Source organism: Mixophyes fleayi, chromosome 4 (assembly GCF_038048845.1).
Source record: "Mixophyes fleayi isolate aMixFle1 chromosome 4, aMixFle1.hap1, whole genome shotgun sequence".
Classification (NCBI taxonomy): domain Eukaryota; kingdom Metazoa; phylum Chordata; class Amphibia; order Anura; family Limnodynastidae; genus Mixophyes; species Mixophyes fleayi.
Genome location: NC_134405.1, coordinates 219,808,261 through 219,829,593, shown reverse-complemented (window position 1 = coordinate 219,829,593; position 21,333 = coordinate 219,808,261). Strand labels below are relative to the sequence as shown.

At 37.0% G+C, this 21,333-nt stretch overlaps 1 protein-coding gene across 1 annotated transcript in view; it reads left to right on the top strand.

Annotated features, from left to right (window-relative positions):
• LOC142150074 (uncharacterized) overlaps positions 1-21,333 on the top strand; it is a 124,665-nt gene that overhangs the window by 13,157 nt on the left and 90,175 nt on the right. The window contains exons 5-7 of the mRNA XM_075205318.1: positions 131-241; positions 7,204-7,300; positions 10,861-10,981. Coding sequence (XP_075061419.1) covers positions 131-241; positions 7,204-7,300; positions 10,861-10,981 — 329 coding nt within the window. The remainder of the gene's footprint in view (positions 1-130; positions 242-7,203; positions 7,301-10,860; positions 10,982-21,333) is intronic.

Genomic DNA, 21,333 nt, shown 5'->3' with positions numbered 1-21,333 from the left:
TAAACAAAGGAAATGGTTCTTGATGGTAAGATGCTGCCGAATGTTCACTGAATAGGTTCCCTGGTTAGTTGATGAGAAGTCCTTAATCCCACCAAATTAAACTAGTTTTCTTTTGTCTTTTTAACTGCAGGCCACTGTACTATTACTACTGGAGAATGGAGCATCTGTCAATAAACTGGATGGAAACAATCACACACCATTACACTATGCCTTGGTAGGACAACACAGAGATGTTTGTCAGGTCAGATATGTTTCCTTACTCATACTATCAGTCTTTAGTAACTTCTAGTGGCTGATTTAGAGTTCACTGCAAATTTTGCCCAGGTGCAGAATTGCAGACAAGCACACACACCCTGTTGCACTCCAAGGGGTGAAAATTAGGGACGTGCACCGGCCACTTTTGGTGTCTCGTGTTTTGTGTTTTGGATTCGGATTTGCTTGAGGTTTTGGGTTCGGATTTGTTTCGCAAAACACCTGACGAAAGGTTTTGGTTCGGATTTAAGGTTTTGGATTCGGATTTATTTTGAAAAGATCATAAAAAGTGTTAAAATCAAGTTTTTTGGTTTATTTTCACTCCTACGCTATTATTAACCTCAATAACATTCAATAACAATCATTACCACTAATTCCCAGTCTATTCTGAACACCTCACACCTCACAATATTGTTTTTAGTCCAAAACGTTTCACCGAGGTAGCTTTCTGGACTGCATAGTGCAGTGGTTCCGGTACACAATTTGGTACCGGGGGCACAATACCTCCGCCTTCAAATGGTCTGAATTCCACTGCACAGCTGCCTGCTCCTACATCCTCTGCAGCATATACAGGGTGTAGTTCGAGCGTGTCAATACCTCTTGTTTTTGACGATGACAGGTCATTTTCATTAATTTATGATTTGGCAGCAACAGTCAACGTTGTTTAATATCTGATACGCCTCTATCTGGACTGCATAGTGGAGTGGCCCCGGTACCCAATTTGGTACCGGGGCCACAATACCTCCTCCAACTTTCAAGTGTAGTGTTTATAATTTCTAAAAACTACAGTAGTTATAGCACGTCAATAACTCTTGTTTTAGACGACCATGGTACAGAGCATTCATCATTGAGATCCCATCAAGTATGTGAAAGACAGACAGCGTCGAAGTGTTATTTGTTGACTTTGTTAACCAAAAAATTGTCCCTGTTGCAAATATTCGTGCAATGAAGAGTGACTTTTTCATTTAAAGGCTCAAGCTTTCAAGTGTAGTGTTTATAAATTATAAACACTACAGTAGTTCAAGCACGTCAATACCTCTTGTTTTAGACGACCATGGTACAGAGCATTCATCATTGAGATCCCATCAAGTATGTGAAAGACAGACAGGGTCGAAGTGTTATTTGTTGACTTTGTTAACAAAAAAACTGTCCCTGTTGCAAATATTCGAGCAATGAAGAGTGACTTTTTCATTTAAAGGCTCAAGCTTTCAAGTGTAGGAGAGTACCACTGGACTTATACTGCTGAATCAGTGAACTTTGTAATATAGCAGTACCACTGGACTTATACTGCTGAATCAGTGAACTTTGTAATATAGCAGTACCACTGGACTTATACTGCAGAATCAGTGAACTTTGTAATATAGCAGTACCAATGGACTTATACTGCAGAATCAGTGAACTTTGTAATATTGCAGTACCACTGGACCTATACTGCAGAATCAGTGAACTTTGTAATATAGCAGTACCACTGGACTTATACTGCTGAATCAGTGAACTTTGTAATATAGCAGTACCAATGGACTTATACTGCAGAATCAGTGAACTTTGTAATATAGCAGTACCAATGGACTTATACTGCAGAATCAGTGAACTTTGTAATATTGCAGTACCACTGGACTTATACTGCAGAATCAGTGAACTTTGTAATATAGCAGTACCACTGGACTTATACTGCTGAATCAGTGAACTTTGTAATATAGCAGTACCAATGGACTTATACTGCAGAATCAGTGAACTTTGTAATATTGCAGTACCAATGGACTTATACTGCAGGATTGTTTTTGGATATTTTTTTTTAATTTCTTTTTTTTATAATTATTTATTTTTATTTTTTTTTATAACTTTTTTTATTTTTTTTTATAACTTGGGAATAATGGGGAAATAACAATGCCCTTAAAAGGACAGAGCACAGGACACAGCACCACTGGACTGAACAGGACACAGCACAGGACCCAGCAGCACCACTGAACTCAGAAGGACAGAGCACAGGACACAGCACCACTGGACTGAGCAGAACACAGCACAGCACAGAACTGAACAGCACAGCACAGCACAGCACGAGATATAGCAGGACAGAGGACCACCTAACACAACCTCCCTCTACCCTGATCAATGCCCGAGTGAAGATGGCGGCGGTTAGCGGGGAATTTATAGAATACGAGTATTGCGAGATCCGACAGCGGGATTATGACTCAGAGCCTCGGTTTCAGTTTTGCAATTGGCGGGAATACCCGGATCTGTCTCGGATCCGGCTCGGATCGGCAACGTTCGGGTGGGCTCGGATTTCAGATATCCGAGCCCACTCATCTCTAGTGAAAATACAAACTTTTTTGTATGCAGAGCAAATACCGAATGCTGTTGCATGTTTTACATAATAACTAACCACATCTATTTTACTTGGTTTTACCAGGTGTAAAATTTTCATCCTGCTGCTGTATTTGCTCCTGACTCTATATCAGCCTCAGAATGTGCAGATTTGTTTTATATAGACGACATTATAGCTTGCAGAATATGATTGATTTTTATGACAATTTACTGAAAAGTAAATATAAAGGGGTAAATGTATCAACGCAAATATGGGGGAAAGAGCAGTGCATTTCCACTGTTACCTTTAAGGCGAAAGGGTGGATCGAGGGAGCACATTCATTGTAAAGTTATTAATTATTATTATTTAGTCTGTAGCACCACTGCCTGCTCCAAAATCCTCCATCACCTTTGAGGTGGCAGTGGTCATCCCTGCTCCATTTTTGCCAGAGCTGTGGTATAAATAATACCTAAATATTATATAAGCTGCCACTCTGCACCAAGAACAGAGCACTGGGCTCTATTTAAGTAAGATTTTATTGAATATAGAGCATCATTTTTTCTGGATATGGTGTTATAAAGTTCTCATATATTAATTTGTTACAAAACAATTGTGATACACTATTCTAATTAAGGTTCATAATGACACAAAATACATTAAAATTATGTATGAAAAAAGTAGAGCAACAGTAACATGAGAAAAAAAGGTACACTCAATAGCAGTAAACTAATCAAAGGTACAAACTACTTTAGCACAAAGCAATACCATGAGACCAATTATGAAAACATTTAAATGCAATTTAAATACAAAGATTTTGGGGCTGAATGCATTTGCATTTAAAATGCAGGAGAAAAATGCGTTCACACAAAACCATGCGAATACGCATAAATGATGGCTCCATGTATCTCCGCGCGAATCAGCATATATGTGTAAATGCATACAGCATGATGATAATCATCTTGATTATGAAAACTGGTTTTTAATTGTAGTTTTATTTAAAATAATAATGATAATAATTGGGGGAAAAACACACTAGGCTATGTCCATTTGAGTTGGTGACACTAAAATAGGGAAACTGCGCATTGTTGGGTCCTTCTGTCATGATGTCCACCAGTCCTAGCCTTTTAAGACGGGGTTGAATTCCCTAGAGGAATCTGGCCGCAAAAAGTGTTGTCCCCCCGAACCTCTAGAAAAAACAACCCCATGATGGAAAGAGTTTATCTTCCCCAAACACTACTTCCAGTGGGTGTTGGGTAATAAATGTGTAAAAGAAAGATTTTAGTGTTTATTGCTGGTGCACTATTAGTCCCATCAAGCATGCCTAAACTGCTTGGGTATGCTGGCGCTTGTAGAACTACAAGTACCAGCATACCCATGCTGTGCATCATCATGCTGTTGACGTATCAGTCATCAGCATCATATTGACTCTCAATCTCATTCTCCACTCTTTTGCTCACCTAAATCTAAGGTGAATCCTCTTCTTACTTGAAATTGATTGGGGGAAACAACCCTGTGTATGACGAGAACGTAAGTGGCCTGTCAGTTTCTCATCAATACATAGTCGCTGTGCTCAGAGCACAGGAAAGCCATTTTGTATTGGTTAGTAGCTGTGAAACTCAACGTGGGCCAAATAATTCCAGGGCCAAACACAGAACTATTTTGGAGCAAGCAATGCTTAAAAAAAATACATAATATTCAGAGAGATCCTTCCCTTCAGCATAAATTCAGTAAAACACACAACCTGATAATCCATGAAAGATGGCAAAATTATAATCCACAAAACCCAGAGCAACCTTTGTAGTTGACAGCTAATTGGGCAGATAAATATTAAAATGCACTCACAGCTAACTTCCCTATTATGCACCTCCAAAACTGCACCTCAACCACGATAATATATGAAACTATAAGTCAGGACAGGTTATTTTTTAGTTTTATATAACAAATTTTAATATAAATCCAAAGTAACAAATAATACATGTAAACCAAAGATACAACAGTGTATATAAAATATATAGATCATGAAATGTCACAGATGGTACAATACAGCGTTCAATTGGTGTCTGAATAACTGTTAATACCCGGGTATAATCAATATGCATGGTGTTTGTTGGCTTTTAAAAATGTGTTACATAAACATTAGTTCCACAGTAATGCTCATCCGATAATAAATCTTAGCGAATATAGGTAAAAAGCAGCTGAATGTATCTTCTCCTCTTTAGGAATATCCTCATATATAGAGGTGAGTCTCTATGTTTATGCTCCATACTGATGCCAGATATAGGCAAGGGGTGTTAACTGTAAACAGACATGATTTAAAATTGGATATCAAAAGTCATCCACTTTTAGGAACAAAACATATCCATGCTATAAGGAGTCAGCCCCTCTGATAATGTTTTTCCATGTCCATCCAGGAGGCACGCCAGGTGACTCTATCCCTAGTTTGTCCGGTCTTTTTTTCTTTCAATCTCCATTTCAATCGGACACTTTTAGCATTTGTCTTATTGTGAAAAAACTATCCAAACAAAGTTGAGCATACAGTCACAATCCTGATGATATTATTGACACGAAGGAGCTGCATAAAATTTTACTGCTTGACGCGTTTCATTACCAGTTGATAATTTCATTAGAAACTGAGGATAGACACAGTTACACCTCATGATATTTTTATATATTTCCTCACAACATTGTTTCCCCTATATTGCTCCATCAGGCACAGTGCATCCAGGATCAGTCCATTCTAGTAGTTTGGTCTTCAGATATCAAGGTGTCTCCAGCATCCTCTATTCAATCTGCTACTTTTAAATATCCCTTCAGCTCCATAGGAAGAATTCCAGCATATAAGGGAAAGTTTTTTAAACAAACAGCTGGTTGTTTACACAGGAAATCACATTCCCCTTTAAGGCAGATAATAAGGGGTATATTCATGTCATAAACACTTGACCTGGGCAAATCTACAAAACATTCTTCAGGACAATTACTTTGTCATAAATGTAGTTCATTCGTACTGATGTTTGAGGCAAAGACCTTGAATAGAGAGCAGTTTACACTGAAGTGGGCAGGGTTCCCTTGGGGGCTGGGATAGGATGAATTTTGGGTGAAACGAGGGTGGGGCTTATATTGTCTTGATTTTGCCTTTATAAACATTAGGAGGTATGTTGGTGAAAATCCAAGGTGTTTGTTGTGCACATCTAGTGAACTGGGTTCCACAGATTCACTATTTATAAGTATTAACTTGGATAATTGTAACAATCCTGTCGAAGTTTGCTACTTTCCCTGTCTGCTCTGTTCTCCTGTGGATCACATGACTCCTGCTCACTGTCAGTGCAACTTGTTTGCTACACTGATTCCATGGACCCTTGTGTATCCTGACCCTGTGTATTCCTTGTGAAAGAATTCCATTTCTTTAACCAAGTGCTGGAGCACTTCTCCTGGGACTTACTTGTTGCAAGTATCTTCATGTGCATATTGAAAGACTCTGTTTACACTCAAGTGTACCTCTACTTTTCATTGTGATACTCTATCATTACCTTCAACCCTGCTGTATAAGAACCTTTGTCATACCTAACAGACTGGTTCACTTACACTGCTAATTCCTGGACTCTGTAGTGTATAGACTTTTCCTTGCGTAGTGACATCTACTAATTACTGAACCCTGTGATATCCTGAACATTGGTTAATTGCTACCTTCTCTGTGGTGCACAGAGCACAGACTATTCTCATCTTTGCTGTGGTTAACGTAGCTGATATGATCTGTACAATGAACAAGACTGCTGTTGTGTATATCACCTTGTCCCGCTCTGCCGCGGCTAATTAGCACCTACACTGTATCACCGCCTCTGCTACAGTCATGGTTACGCTCCGCCATAGCTAATTACCAACCCTCCTGTGTGCTTAACTTTGCCGGTTTGTCCATCTCTGCACTGTGACTTATCGGGTCTCTGCATTGCTGTCTGTGGTGTTCCGCTCTGGATTCCTCACTGCCTCAGTTCCAGTACTATGTCTTTGTGTATATTGATGCTTGCATTGCTAGATGTTCTCCTTGTGATTTGCAACACTTGTCGCTGCTTTCATTAATCTAACCCTGTGATATCTGTATTAGACCTCTGCAGACTATATTTCATTCCTGTCATCTGTGCATATTTATATACATGTTTATCTACTCATTGAATTATTGTAGAAGCAACATCTGTGCCTTGCCTCACTATTCTGGAAACCTTATTTAAGACTCAGCACCAGGTCACGTGTACAGGCCTGCTCTGACGAATCAGGCCTGTATCAAACCAGATCCGTAACAGTAATATAGCAAAAGTATTGGGATTTCACTTATTGTGAACCTCTTCACCCATTAGACACATTAAATCACTATATGATCCTCTTGTGAGCTGCTAGTCTCCATATGCCTCTGTGGCAGCACATGGGAAAAGTGGAGTTAGTGCCCTTTAGTATCAAAAATATTTTAGAAAATTTGATGCTGTTTAGAGTAATGCAAGTGTCATACAAATTAACATTTTTTTATTTTTGTTTAAATTGTTCCACTAATAGTATGTTTTCATGACTTGGTATTGCAGACTGCAACTTTTTTTGTTAGTTATTTTAACTTTTCTTGTGTTTTGTCACTTTTAGAATGTGTTTTTATTTTTATTTAGCTTCTGATTGAATGGGGATGCCGTGTAAGGGACCACAATATTAGCGGACATACCTTTCCAGCTAATTTAAGTCAAGATCTGAAAGAGTTCTGCAAAGGTACAATTAAGCAGATAAACGCATCTAATGATTATAAAGCCATACTATCTTAATACAATTTAACAGTTTAATTTTATGTACTAAAGTGCAAGGTCTAGTTGATATGATACAGTTGTACTGCTGTTATACTGTGAAGTCATGACCCTTCAATATGTACATACAGTTCTAATGGACCTCAATAAACACTACAGCACAACACCTGGCATAAGGAAATGTACAATTTAACACATATAACCACACTTGTAATTTGTAAAAGGTTTACATTTTGTGGCACAATGAAACATGATTCTACCTCAAAATAATTTTCAGGAAAAACAGCACATGATGTTTTTATGTTTGGAAAATAAGTTTCATGCAAACAATGAAGACTTAAGGGCCTATGTGCATAAGAATATTATAGCAGGGCATATACGGTAGAGTTAATGTAACTTGTTCTGGAGATGCCAAGCGGGCTTAACCTTCACTTTCATTCAGACGGACACCTGGGGGTAAATGTATCATACCCCGGTTTTTTCATCTCACGGGAGATTGGCGTCTTCGCAGCTAAAATTTAAAGGGGCGATGGTTTGTAAAGTCATCGCCCCTTTAAATTTTAGCTGCGAAGACGCCGATCTCCCGCGAGATGAAAAAAACGGGGTATGATACATTTACCCCCTGGCCTTCTACACAACTTTAATAATTAAGGTCTATAATTAAAATGATCAGTATTAACTCATATGTATTTCATTTTCATAAAGAGGTATTGTCACAATGAAATGATCTGTATCATAAGCAATTATAGTTTCTATAATTACTATAAATAAAAATAATTTTTCACACGACGAAATGCAAGCATTACAAAATCTAAAAGATATCCTATCCCTCATCATTACAAAAACAATCAAGGGTGATATTATTGTGTTAAGGGATCATAGTATATATGGCATAGGTTTTATTTTGGAGCCTATGGCAAAATATAGTATGTCGACCAGTATTTCATTAAGGGTTAAGCAGCAAAGATCACATGTCAAATACAAATAAATTGCATTAAATGCTTAATGATATCACACCATTTGCATGAATTTCCTGTGTATTATTTGAGTTGTTTGAAAATAGAGAAGCATATGCTGATTCTGATACTTTGCTGGAAATGTTATAGTGTTGTTGAACAGTTATAGTTGTTATTGTTAAATTATTTAAAGACCTTTTTGCATATTGCAGGGAAATTGCAATTGGTTCCCTGATATCACCACCTCTAGTCAATGTGTAGGTTGGAAAATAGGAGAATTACTATATATAATAATAACCCTTTCACTGATATTATCACTTGAAAATGATATGTGGATGATGATGTTTTGTGGAGGGGAAATGAATGCAGGCTGAATTTATTCAAACAACCTTTGATCAATCATTCGGTGCTATAAAATTCAGTATGACATATAATCAAAATGTTATAACTTTTTTGTATATTATAAACTATAAGAAAAGACATAGGCTGTGTTCTACCCTATATTGGAAACCTTTTACGCGTAATACTTGTTTGCACTATATCTCATTTCATCTAGCTTCAGTTAAAAAGAACATTCCTTTGGGACAATTGCAGAGAGTAAAGAGGATATGTGATAACAGTAGTCCGCTGGAACATCACATGTAGTATATGATATGAAGGTTAGAGGTTAAAAAATATCCCACTATATGGATTTGTGTCTTCAGCTGGACATATAGTGGTTACTACTACTTATACACACAGTTGTATGTGTAAAGATAATATGTTACCACAACCTATAAGACTCATATATAAGTGTACATCTGTTTGAGAAAATGTAAATTGGATTATAAGGTTTAATTGACAATTGCTACAAATGAAACCTCATTGTGGCCTTATATTAGTCTCCACATTTTGTACATAGATCTAACAATCTGACATACTTCTTATTATTTACTGATATATATATATATATATATATATATATATATATATATATATATATATATATATATTAACTCTTTTAGTTATATGAATGGGAGTTATATGTGAGAGAGATGTGCAGTATGCAAGTTTATGGTGCCTAGTAACTATGCAATATCTGTTGACAGAAAATACGGTATATTAAGGAATTATGTAAACTGTAAGACACAATGGGCCTGATTCATTAAGGAACGTTAAGCAAAAGTAAGTAAGGCAAAACCATGTTGCATTGGAGGGGGAGATAAATTTAACATGTGATGGTAAATTTATATTTGGGGTAGGGCATGTCCTAGACAACTTTAAATTTCAGTGTACAAATAAGATATCAAGTATTTGTGTGCTACATGAAAAACAGACAGTATATTCATTATGTGCAAAATAATAAACTCATTTGCACCCCTTGTATTGCAACATGGTTTTGTTCAGAAAACTTGAGTAAGAAAACTTACTCAATATTTTGCTTAACTTTTCTTAATGAATCAAGCCTTAAGAAAATAGCTCTGATAGCAGACTTTTAGTAACTGCTTCTTGTTGTGGTTCGCAAAAAGGGTCTCAGACTTAGACAGAGGCAGCTCTTACTCATTTTTTACACCTCTCTATCAAATTGCCCTCTCTCTCTCTCTCTCTCTCTCTCTCTCTCTCTTTTTCTCTCTTTCTCGTCTCTGACGTCCTGTGCTAATAGTCAAGGGAGGACTGGCAAGTTTTAGCCCCTGGGGCAAGACTCGACTCAGTAGCCTATTTTAAAGGAGAGAAAATACAGGTGGCCCAGTGATCCAGCCCAATGTAGCCCACTATTGGATTGACCGGGGGGCATATGCCCCCCAGCCCAGGCAGCCCCTGCATATAGTACTGATCTCCTGCAAGTCACACCTCAGCTCCTCACTTAACCCCTTCAGCATTTCTGCTGATTGACTGATAGTTTGAAGGTAATAGCACACAAAATGTTGAAATTGAAACAAGAGATGGTGATATGTATTTCTTTTCAAGAATTAAATTTATTTGGTTCATCTGCTGGGGGCAAATTTGGGAATTTGTTTAAATAGGGAAACAAAACAGGAAGTACTGAATGTATGTCACACTATAAACTATAGTACACAATATGCAGGCATGCTTGCAACAATACACATCTCAGATTACTTATTATGTATGTATTATTAAAATGCAGCTTTCTTAGGAGCCAGACATTTAGTGGGTTGGACCAATATTTATGACAGTGCAGCTATTACAGAGGCACCTCATGCCAAAAATCACTAAAGCACAAATTTCTAGTTGATAGATTGGCTGTGCTGTCCTGAATATTGGTTCAGTCTACAAAATGAATGCATCCAATATTTCACCTGAATCCCAGAAACATAATCCCACACCATCTTCAGTGCAATGATGCAAATTGTCACTTCCTGACGGATCTCCAAGAGTGGGGCTGTATAAAGGTATATAAGGCAGGTAAGTATGTTCTAGGTGGAGCATGCTTTTAGTTTGTGCTATTTCACTGTCAAAATACCAAAGCCCTTTTTTTGTTAATATTGATGATTTTTCTTTTAGTTAAACTCCAATGTGATCCTGGAAACAAACAACTGTAATATGCATATAATAAATTGTATTTCTATTCTAGGATACAGTGAAATGTGGCAAACAGCCATCCCTAAGATTCTTGAAGGAAATATTAATCTTTTAAAGAAGATTATAGCAGATCATAAAAAGGGAAAAAAAGTTATGGCCAGTCTGAGAAGCAGGTATTGTGACATTAAGGATTAAGTGGTTTATAAAATAATGATTAGAGGTTATCATGTGGTGGTTGCTCATTTATTGATATTGATTTCTGTAAAATATAACAAAAAATGTTAAACGCAAGTGATTTACAAAGTGCTCTGCCCAAAGGGATGCTGCTGTGTCTCTTAGCTAGTGATCAAGCTGCTGTCTGTCTTCGAGAGACGAGCACAGTATTATGTTTTAGCTTTTATGAAATATGTATACAAGGTTCATTCTTTAGTTGGTGGAACACAACAAGAAACACAAAGTAGAGATGCATTTTGGGTGTAAAAAAACGTTTCTTACAATTTAATTAATTCTTTATTTATGTTAAGGTTAACCATAATACAGCAACAAGAAAAACAAAACAGAACAAATTATGTATACAATAGCTATACACTGTGGCCAGTTTAATAGGTAGATCTTTCTAGTGCTTGGTACTCCCTCTTTGGATCCCAGAACAGCCTGCATTTTTGTGGCATGGATTCAACAATGTGCTTGAAACGTTCCTTAGAGATTCAGGTCTATGTTGACATGGAAGCTGTTTTGTCAGATTTGTCCAGTTCCATCACATCGCATAGGTGCTCTATTGGATTGAGATCTGGTGACTGTGAAGGCCACTGGAGTACACTGAACTCATTGTCATGTTTGTGGAACCAGCTTGAGATGATGTGTGCTTTGTGACATGCCACGCTATCCTGCTGGTAGTAGCCAATAGAATACAGGTAGACTGTTTCCATAGATGGATGCACATGGTCAGCAACAAATCTCAGGAAGACTCAACTGTTATTAAGGGGCCTAATGTGTGCCAAGAAAACTTTCACCATTGACACAAGGCAGAATGGACCCAGGGATTAATGTTGTTTATGTCAAAAATTCTGACCCCACAACCTGCATTTTGCAGTAGAAATTATGATTCATCAGACCATGCAATGTTTTTACAGTTTTCAACTGTCCAGTTTTGGGAAAACCTGTGCCTACTGTAACCCATACTTGCCGGGAGAGTGTGGCAATCTCCCGCATGTGGCAGAATTCTGCCCACCTCTCCCGGAAGCCAACTTAATAAAGTTGGCAAGTATGCTGTAACCTCAGTTTTCTGATTTTAGCTGGCAAAAATGAAACCCTGTGTGGTCTGCTGCTGCTGTAGCCCATCCACTTCAAAGTTTGACATTCTGTGCTGAGGTGCTGTTCTGTATATCGCTGTTGCAACAGATAATTAAATGAGATAATACTGGCCTTCCTGTTAGTTTGAACCAGTCTGACCTCTCTCATTTACCCACTCATTGCCCACAGGACAGCTGCTCACTGCATGTTTTTTGCTTTGCGCACCATTCTCTGGAAACTCTGTATAAAGTTTTGTATATGAAAATCACAGGAGACTAGCCTTCTCTGAGATACTAAACCCATCCTCTCTGACACCAACAATCACTCCACAGTCAAAGTCACTTTGATTAAATTTGTTCTCCATTTTGTTGTTTGGTCTGAAAAACAAATGAATCTCTTGAGAATGTCTACATACTTTTATGCATTGAGTTGATGCCACATAATTGGCTGATTAGACATTTGTATTAATGAGCAGGTGTGCCAAATCAAGTGGCCACTAGGTGTATTAACAGAATAGTACAATGCATAATTAGCGAACAAGCTCATCATCATCATCTTTATAGCGCCACTAATTCCACAGCGCTGTACAGAAAACTCGCTCTCATCAGTACTTGCCCCAATGGAGTTTACAGTCTAAGTTCCCTAACATACACATAGACAGAGAGAGAGAGACTAGGGTCAATTTAATAGCAGCAAATTAATATACCAGTATGTCTTTGGAGTGTGGGAAGAAACTGAAGCGCCCGGAGGAAACCCACGCAAACACAGGGAGAACATACAAACTTCACACAGATAAGGCCATGATCAGGAATTGAACTCTTGACTCCAGTTGTGTAAGGCAGAAGTGCTAATCACAAAGCCACCATGCTGCCCCAGGCCCTCTTTTTCAATTTGTTATATTACATGACTAAAAATAAATGAGACTGAATTCTCCAAAGTTATATAAATGGGAGAAATCGTGCATGTAAGTCTCATTTTCCCACATTTTTTTATTTCAGGAACGTAACATTCTGGCTTCACCTGTATAATATTGCTATAATCGTCCTTTTTCTCTTAAAAAGTCTCTTAAAAAATATGGATATAATTGATAGAAAACAATCAAATAAAAATGCCACTCTACACAATTTTTTAAGTACTTATATCCTAATTGATAATAAGATAAGCTAGTAACAAGAATGAGCAAGTTATCTGCTCTTCTGGCAGAAAAATGGGTATATTTAAAAGTTTTAAGCATATATTAAACCCATCTATTTGTGAGCTAGAGAATTTCAGCTGGCACATTGATTTATTGCTGGGAGACTACCCTTATTTTTCTTTACACTACTGTAAGCATTTTGCTCTATGGAGGAAGCAGCCACGTCTCTATAGAAAACAGTGTTAAATTACGGCATACTTTGATTTTCATAATATTTTTTACATTTTAAAATATTTTTCTCATCTGCAAGACACTCCAGAGCAGCAAAATAGAATGCTGCATGCATAGTTGTAAAACACTTCATGAACCTCTACGCTATTAAAACTGTATTCATGCGTATCATGTGACTATTGTAATCGATTTCCATAGACAGCTATATTTATTCATTTTAAGCCCTTTTTTTTAAATAAAATCAACAATTGGAAAGATTCCTATAATAATAATTTTTAAAAAAAGCCTTGTCTGAACAAGCACAGTTGTGCTGCAGAGACGCTGATAATCTGAAATCTTAGTTTCAGTCATGTGGAAGCAGTAAAATAAGTAACAATGTTTGTAAGTTCGCTTATTATCATTTGGAGGATATGCTTTAAGAAAAAATTGCGAACATGTCCTCTAACATAAAACTTAAATACAGAACCATTTAATGTTTATAAGAACTCTAAGATTATATTTTTAAAGGAGGAGACATGCTTGAACAAGGAACCACTGTTGAAGGGGAAAGAAGAGAATTATTGTTAGAAAATAGTATCTTAAATAAATGGTTGATGATGACTGAAACAAGCTCCCAGTAGACAGAGACACAAAGAATATTCTTACCGCAGACAAGGAACTGGGCAAAATAAATGGACCTTTTGATCTTAATTTGCAATCTTATTTATATATATATATATATATATATATATATATATATATATACAAATCTAATTTAGGCTTTAATATAAGAGGCAGGCTTTGACAATTACTTTACTAATGATGACTAAAATAGAGGATTCTATAACATTTTTGCTCCATTATAAATATTGCATGTATGAATGCACTATAGTCAAAACTTGTATCAATGATATTTTGCTTTTATTATTTTAATGTGTGGTATGAATGTTAGATTTAATGTGCAATGTTATTGCTAGTCTTAATGTGCGGTATTAATGCTAGTTTTAATGTTCGGTATCAATGCTAGTTTTAATGTACGCTATCAATGCTAGTTTTAATGTGCGGTATCAATGCTAGTTTTAATGCGCGGTATTAATGCAAGTTTTAATGCGCTGTATCAAGGTTAGTTTTAATGTGCGGTATTAATGCTAGTTTTAATGTGCGGCATTAATGCTAGTTTTAATGCACTGTATCAAGGTTAGTTTTAATGTGCCTTATTTTCTTTACAATTGATAGATATTTAGAGTATTCGTGATCCAGTTGATAATTCTTTTTGACCCAGTATTTGTCATTGCTAACCTATTGCAACATATAAACACACTCACCCTCCTCCCCATAGGAATTTTCAGCTCACCTCTATTATTAAATTTTAATGCGAATCCATCTCATGGAAAAGTGCAACTTAACACTTCTTGGTTGTGCTTTCCAGCAGTGCATTATGCACTTGTGTTCTATAAATTAAGACAGAGAATTTAATTGTTTATATATATATCAGTGCTGCTACTGTTCAACCACATATGATCTGGCATGCAGCCAAAGCTGTTGTTTGTTATAGTGCATGATCCGCGTTATTTTCAAGCATAACACTGTCAATTGAATTCCCCTCTAGGAGTTCTATGATATACTTTCACCATAAAGAACAGTGAATTCTGTCTAGAATGTCTAGAATAACACATGGACAACGTTACTTTTATTAAACTACATTTTACACATAGGGCTATGCTGGATGTCCTAATTCAAACTGAAGAAATTTTGCATGTCTTTAACTTTTCCTACCTGGTAAAGCACGGGGCCCAAATGGTTTACCTCTAGATGTATATAAAAATTGTCCCAGAATTTTATCCCCTCAGTTACTTGAGTTTTTGGACACTTGTTTGATTATGGAGCTTTACTTTCTTAAGTGAAAGAAGCCTTTATAGTGATCTTTCCCAAAGCAGACAAGGACTGCACATTGTGTTGCTCATACCCAGATGTTAAGCTAATAGCTCAAACTTCGGCTAAATGGGTAAATGTTAATTTTTCTTCCCCCAATTTTATACCCCATACAACCATACAACATGTTCCATGTAACATCCCTAAATCATCATCATCATCAGCAGCTATTTATATAGTGCTACTAATTCTGCAGCGCTGAACAGAACTCATTCACATCAATCCTTGCCCCCATTGGGGCTTACAGTCTAAATTCCTTAACATACACACACACACACACACACACACACACACACACACACAGACTAGGGTCAATTTGATAGCAGCCAATTAACCTACTAGTATGTTTTTGGAATGTGAGAGGAAGCCAGAGCACCCAGAGGAAACCCATGCAAACATGGGGAGATCATACAAACTCCACACAGATAAGGCCATGGTTGGGAATTGAACTCATGACCCAAGTGCAAACAATTAGCCCAGTAGGAGGTAATTAAGTTGAGGAGACCTGCTTAAGATATGCAGATCACAGACATCGATTGTTTTTATCATGTATTCTACTTCCTAATTGACTTCCTTTCCATAGGTAGTGTAAACACAATGAACCACTAAATGTAAATGACAGAGCCATATGCTTAGTTGAGATCCTTAGATAAAGATAGCATTTGAAGACTGCCTATAAAGATATATGTAAATAAGAGCTTCAAAGGAAAATGTCTTCATAGTTCATATTTTGGGAAATCCGGGTGGGACTCCATACTGAGGAGCAGAAATCACACCAGGGTTGTGAAGGACAGGTACGGGTGGTATCTGGGAATAGCTAAAATCACATATATTTGGAAAAGGTATGTCACATTGTCAAAATGTCATCATGTTTGGTATCAAAAGATGGACAGAGTCATAGGGGATTTATTAATGATAAAATTGGATCTGTGTGACGGTCCACAGAAAAGTTAGATCACATAGTAGAATAAGTTATTAATTCAGGCAACATGCAAATGGTGATTGATAAAAGTGTCACAGGCCACAACCTCCTGGGGGTAGAAAGAGGTGTGGAAGTGTCTTTAAAAGGCTGAGACCAAGTTGTAACAATCCTGACCAGGTTTTGTTCCTTTCCCTTTCTGCTCTGCTTTTCTGTGCATCACATGACTCACCCTCAGGGTGTGTCACTCTAACCTGCTCTATTTAAACCCAGCACTGACATCTGCTCACTGTCAGTGCAACTTGTTGCTAACCTGATTCCTTGGACTCCTGTGTATCCTGAACCTGTGTCTTTGCTGTGGATGAGTTTCATTTTTCTGCCTAGTGCTGGTGCACTTCTACTGGGACTCCCCTGCTGCAAGTATCACCTTGTGCATATTACAAAGACTTTGTTTATCTCTATTGTGCCTCCACTGAGTCACAGCCTGCTGCAAGTCTGTTCATGTGCATATAACAAGACTGTTATTGTGTTATCCTTGTCACGCTCCGCCGTGGCTATTGGACACCTGCATATTATCATCTGTGCTGTGAATAGACTGCTATTGTGTTTAACACCTTGTCATGCTCCGCCGTGGCTAATTGACATCTGCATATCATCATCTGCATATTTAGATATATATATATATATATATATATATATATATATGTTTTATTTATCATTGAACTATTGAAGAACTACATCGTGTCTTGCCTCCTTATTCTGAACCTAGTAGACTCAGCATCAGGTCGTGTACAGGCCTGTTCTGACTATCAGACCTGTAACTATCAGCACCGTAACACAAGTATAGCAAGGGGTCAGACTTTTTTTGGGAAATCAATTCACATTAATAGGCTGTCCATCTTCCTAGGCAATTTCCCATGGAACAGATTATGCAACTCAAGTAAGTGCTATTCTGAATGTAACCCCTTTTATTTTAAACTGTTTTGCTTGTGTATGTCAATCTATTAATTGTTTATTCATTATTTTTATATCTGAATGCCCTGTACTTGTATATTAAATCTATAATTTAATGTGTTGCGTCCCTGATACTCTAGCGAATCCATTAGCCTGTTAAGAAGAAAATAGCTCGGCCAAGTTAACCCTTTGAATGCCAGTGTGTAATTTGTTGACACATTTGATTAACAAGCTGTGTGTGCTTGCATTTACATTTGTGTAACAGTCTGGAGGTGTGAAAAGTTTACCCTTTGCTTGCTGGTGTGGGTCTTGCTAGTTCGTGGATAGCTAGAAGCCTTGGATGCCAGTATGGGACAGTATATTGGGGTCTTATTGTCCGTATTCAATAGGTGGTGGCAAACCTGAAGTGTGTGAGGTATGAGCGCTGTTTTGGGGCGATTCAGTAGGTCTATAACCTGTGTGATATGTAAAAAGAGACTGCGGGCTGGAATCATGTGACCTCATACAGCAATCACCCCCAAAGTCACAACAGCTGGGAGCGTGTTCGTTACAAATTGGTGGCAGCAGTGTATTTTTATACAAATTCATTCTCTATTTCATGTATATGGGCTAGTAAAAGTCCGCACATCTCCTTCACATCACGACAGAGAAAAGAGGGAGGAATGGTGGTTTTGTACATAGAAAGGTATTTCCTTACTTCCCAACTGGCTCATTTTAATCTTCGATCAAACTAGTCTTCCATTTTAAACTGAGTGTGTTATGTTGGACATGGGACAGCAAAATTCAAAATTCTAGGCTCCAAAGCAGCCTTCAAACCTCAAACCACATATGTATCTCAAATGTTCAAGGTGTGGAATATTTGTGTTAACAAAAAGAAATGGAATTAAGAAAATTGGAGGTAGGAAAACTGTGGCTGCAAAGAGAGGTGAGATGCCAAGGAAACATAATAGAGCAATTGACCTTTCAGCAGCTCTAAAATACATTTTATGTCCCCAATTCATGATTCCTTTAGTATTTGCAAATGTGCTATGCAAGTAGAACCCAATGTAAGTGTCTTTAATCCAAAACTCATATAGGTACTTTTATACATTTGATTTGAAGTAGTCATCATCATCATTTATTTATATAGCGCCACTAATTCCGCAGCACTGTACAGAAAATATTTGTCACTCACATCCATCCTTACCCCATTGGGGGGTAGTCTAAAACACACATAGCCAAATACACATACTAGAGCCAATTTCATAGCAGCCAATTAACCTACCAGTATGTTTGCTTTTGGTGTGGGGGAGAAAACCAACGCAAACACGGAGAGAACATACAAACTCCACACAGATAAGGCCTTGGTTGGGAATCAAACTCATGACTCCAGTGCTGTGAGGCAGAAGTACTAACCACTAAGCCACCTTGCTGCCCTGTAGTCATCACATTAATGATTTTTGAGGTAATGTGGTGGACTGTTTAAATTCCATGTGGTGATCTGCCTGTTAGGCATTTTTGGATATAATACTTCCTAAATGAGGCATTTATCCATGTGGTATTATTTTACATTAGGAAATGCATGGAATATGTATGTCACTGGAGACACTATTGCCCTCTTCCCTTCTTTACCTTAAATTCCTTCCATTCTCTTTCCAATACTGTTCCTAAGTGTTAACATTTTTTTAAAAACAAACCGTCACAATTGGGAACTTTACATGAGCATATAATTCTTCAATTAGTAAAAAAAATGGTGGTGGGAATGGGAGTATGGGTATTTAACAGACTATAGCTGTGCAGTGTATATTATTAAGACTTTCATTACTATAGCAACTGACTGTCACCTAAAATAAATTTGTATTTATAAGATGCTAAGCATGGTCATACGTAGAATACAACATGTTTGCAATCGGCTTGCCTGAGAGTGATAATAATAAGTAAAAGTTATAACCTTTTCAACTTATGGTTTCTAATATAAAAATGCAGAATTCTGATATAATACAAAATAATAAGAAATATAAACAAAATAATTTAGTACAAATTAATATTTTCATGTCTGCCTGGCATAGTGAAAGGTGTCACGGGTCAATATAGAAATACAGCTAAGGAGCCATGAATAATGGTGAAAAATATAAAAGTTTATTGCTGAAGAGACTGAACAGATGATGTAGTATGGTCTTGTAGAAATTACCAGGTATACACAGTTGCAGGTAAACAGGAGGTGTGGAAAGATTCCAGGCAGCAAGTATAGGGAGATGCACAGGAAAGTACCAGGTTCACAGATGAAAACAGGTCAGCAGAATGAATGTTGAGATCCCAATGCAGCATAATAACAGGAGCAAAGCAGGAGGAAGAATCCACAGGGTGTAACAACAGGATATGACAACAATAACCAGCAATGTGTGCTGGGAGTGACAGGTATATATGGAACACACCCAGGTGCATGGAATAATGAGTGAGGCAGTGTTAACTCCTAAGGAACTAGGAACAGGCACAATAGCAGCACCTCTGGTGATCAGAGGTACTGCTGCTAACACATAAAATAAACACAAATAGTGAAGCCAGATAGTCCAGGTTAGGAGCTGCCAGGCAAAGCAGTATGCTGCAGGCAGATCGTGACAAAAGGAAAGTAAAGTGCTATTTTTATGTCTTTGTGCCTTGCTTTTTTTATTATCTTCTTTTTAGACATTTTAACAATAGTCCAGTTTTTAAACCACTATAACAACTAAGCAGAGCACAACCAAACAATTAAATATATTAAAGATTATAAATACATAATCAAGAACAAATAGACTACTAAAGGTAAAGGGCCTGATGCTGAGTGGGACCTACATCTGTTTGTGCAGTATAATATATGCAAATATATATGCAATATATAAACTACTTATGCCCACAAAGAGAATGCACTCATATGTACACATGCAGATTTGCTCGCATCGGTCACTTGCACCTCCATTGTGCTTGGAGAGGAAGTGGCGGTCTAATGTAAGCTGAGTTCAGTAAGAGCATTTTCATGCAAATGTGGCTGAGGCAAACCAGCGCAGATACGTATGATCGCCTGTCAGGGTCTATATCCCTTGTGGCTGCGAGAGGGCAGGTGCAAATAGACATGGAAGATGATGACAACCAACAGCATTAGTTAGTGCTTTCTGATTGGTTAATTGTGGATTAACCTCTCCAGCTCATACCACTTTCTTCATTGCTCGTGTCTATATAACAGGATTTATTTGTGTCATTTATTGGTGACTTTGTTGTATTTTGTGGTCAGACTGAAGTTTTGTAGAGTTATGAATTTTTTTTAAAATTATTATTATACGGAATAGTGAATGCGTGGCTTGGTAGCAAAGTGAATGTCAGCAAACTTCATTAATTCTGTAAAAACCCTATTCTGCCTTGACATTTATTTAATGTTTTTTCCTCTCAAATTGTTTGTGCTTTGGGAATGCAACATGTCATGATTCATATCAGTAATATTTCTTTCTAATTTTTTTATTTTATAATAGCCATGCAAACATTGTCATTTTTATTTTGCAAATCTATCATATGTATTTTTGTGATGGCATAATTACTTATTTTGTTTTTAAAGATTTAGCTAACATTAAGCTTATTTATTTAATGATGTTAGCACTATTTATTAGTACTGTTTTGAATAATGTTTGGTTCTCCTTTCTCTTACATACCACCTCCCCAAATGAAAAAATGCAATGTAATTGTTAGTGATCATTTCAAGATTAACAACTGTAATTAATCAAAATTATATAAAGCTTATTAACAATGTTTGGATTATTAATGGTAGCTACTGTATTATGGCCACTCCCTTTTAATATTTGTTCAATGTTTTATGTAATTTACATTACTGGTCAAAAGTTTTAGAACACTACCATTTTTCCAGTTTTTATTGAAATGTAATATTTCAATGTACTCTGAAATTAAAACATAGTATACATAAGCAATTGGAAACAAAAATAAAATCATAGGGGCGTATTCAATTGTTCCTCCGGCTGCCGGAAAAACGAGCGCGTTAAAACTATTACCGTTTATACAGTAATATTGCGCGTAAAAACCGTTAATACGGTAGTTTACTCGCTGAATTTCATCTCGAA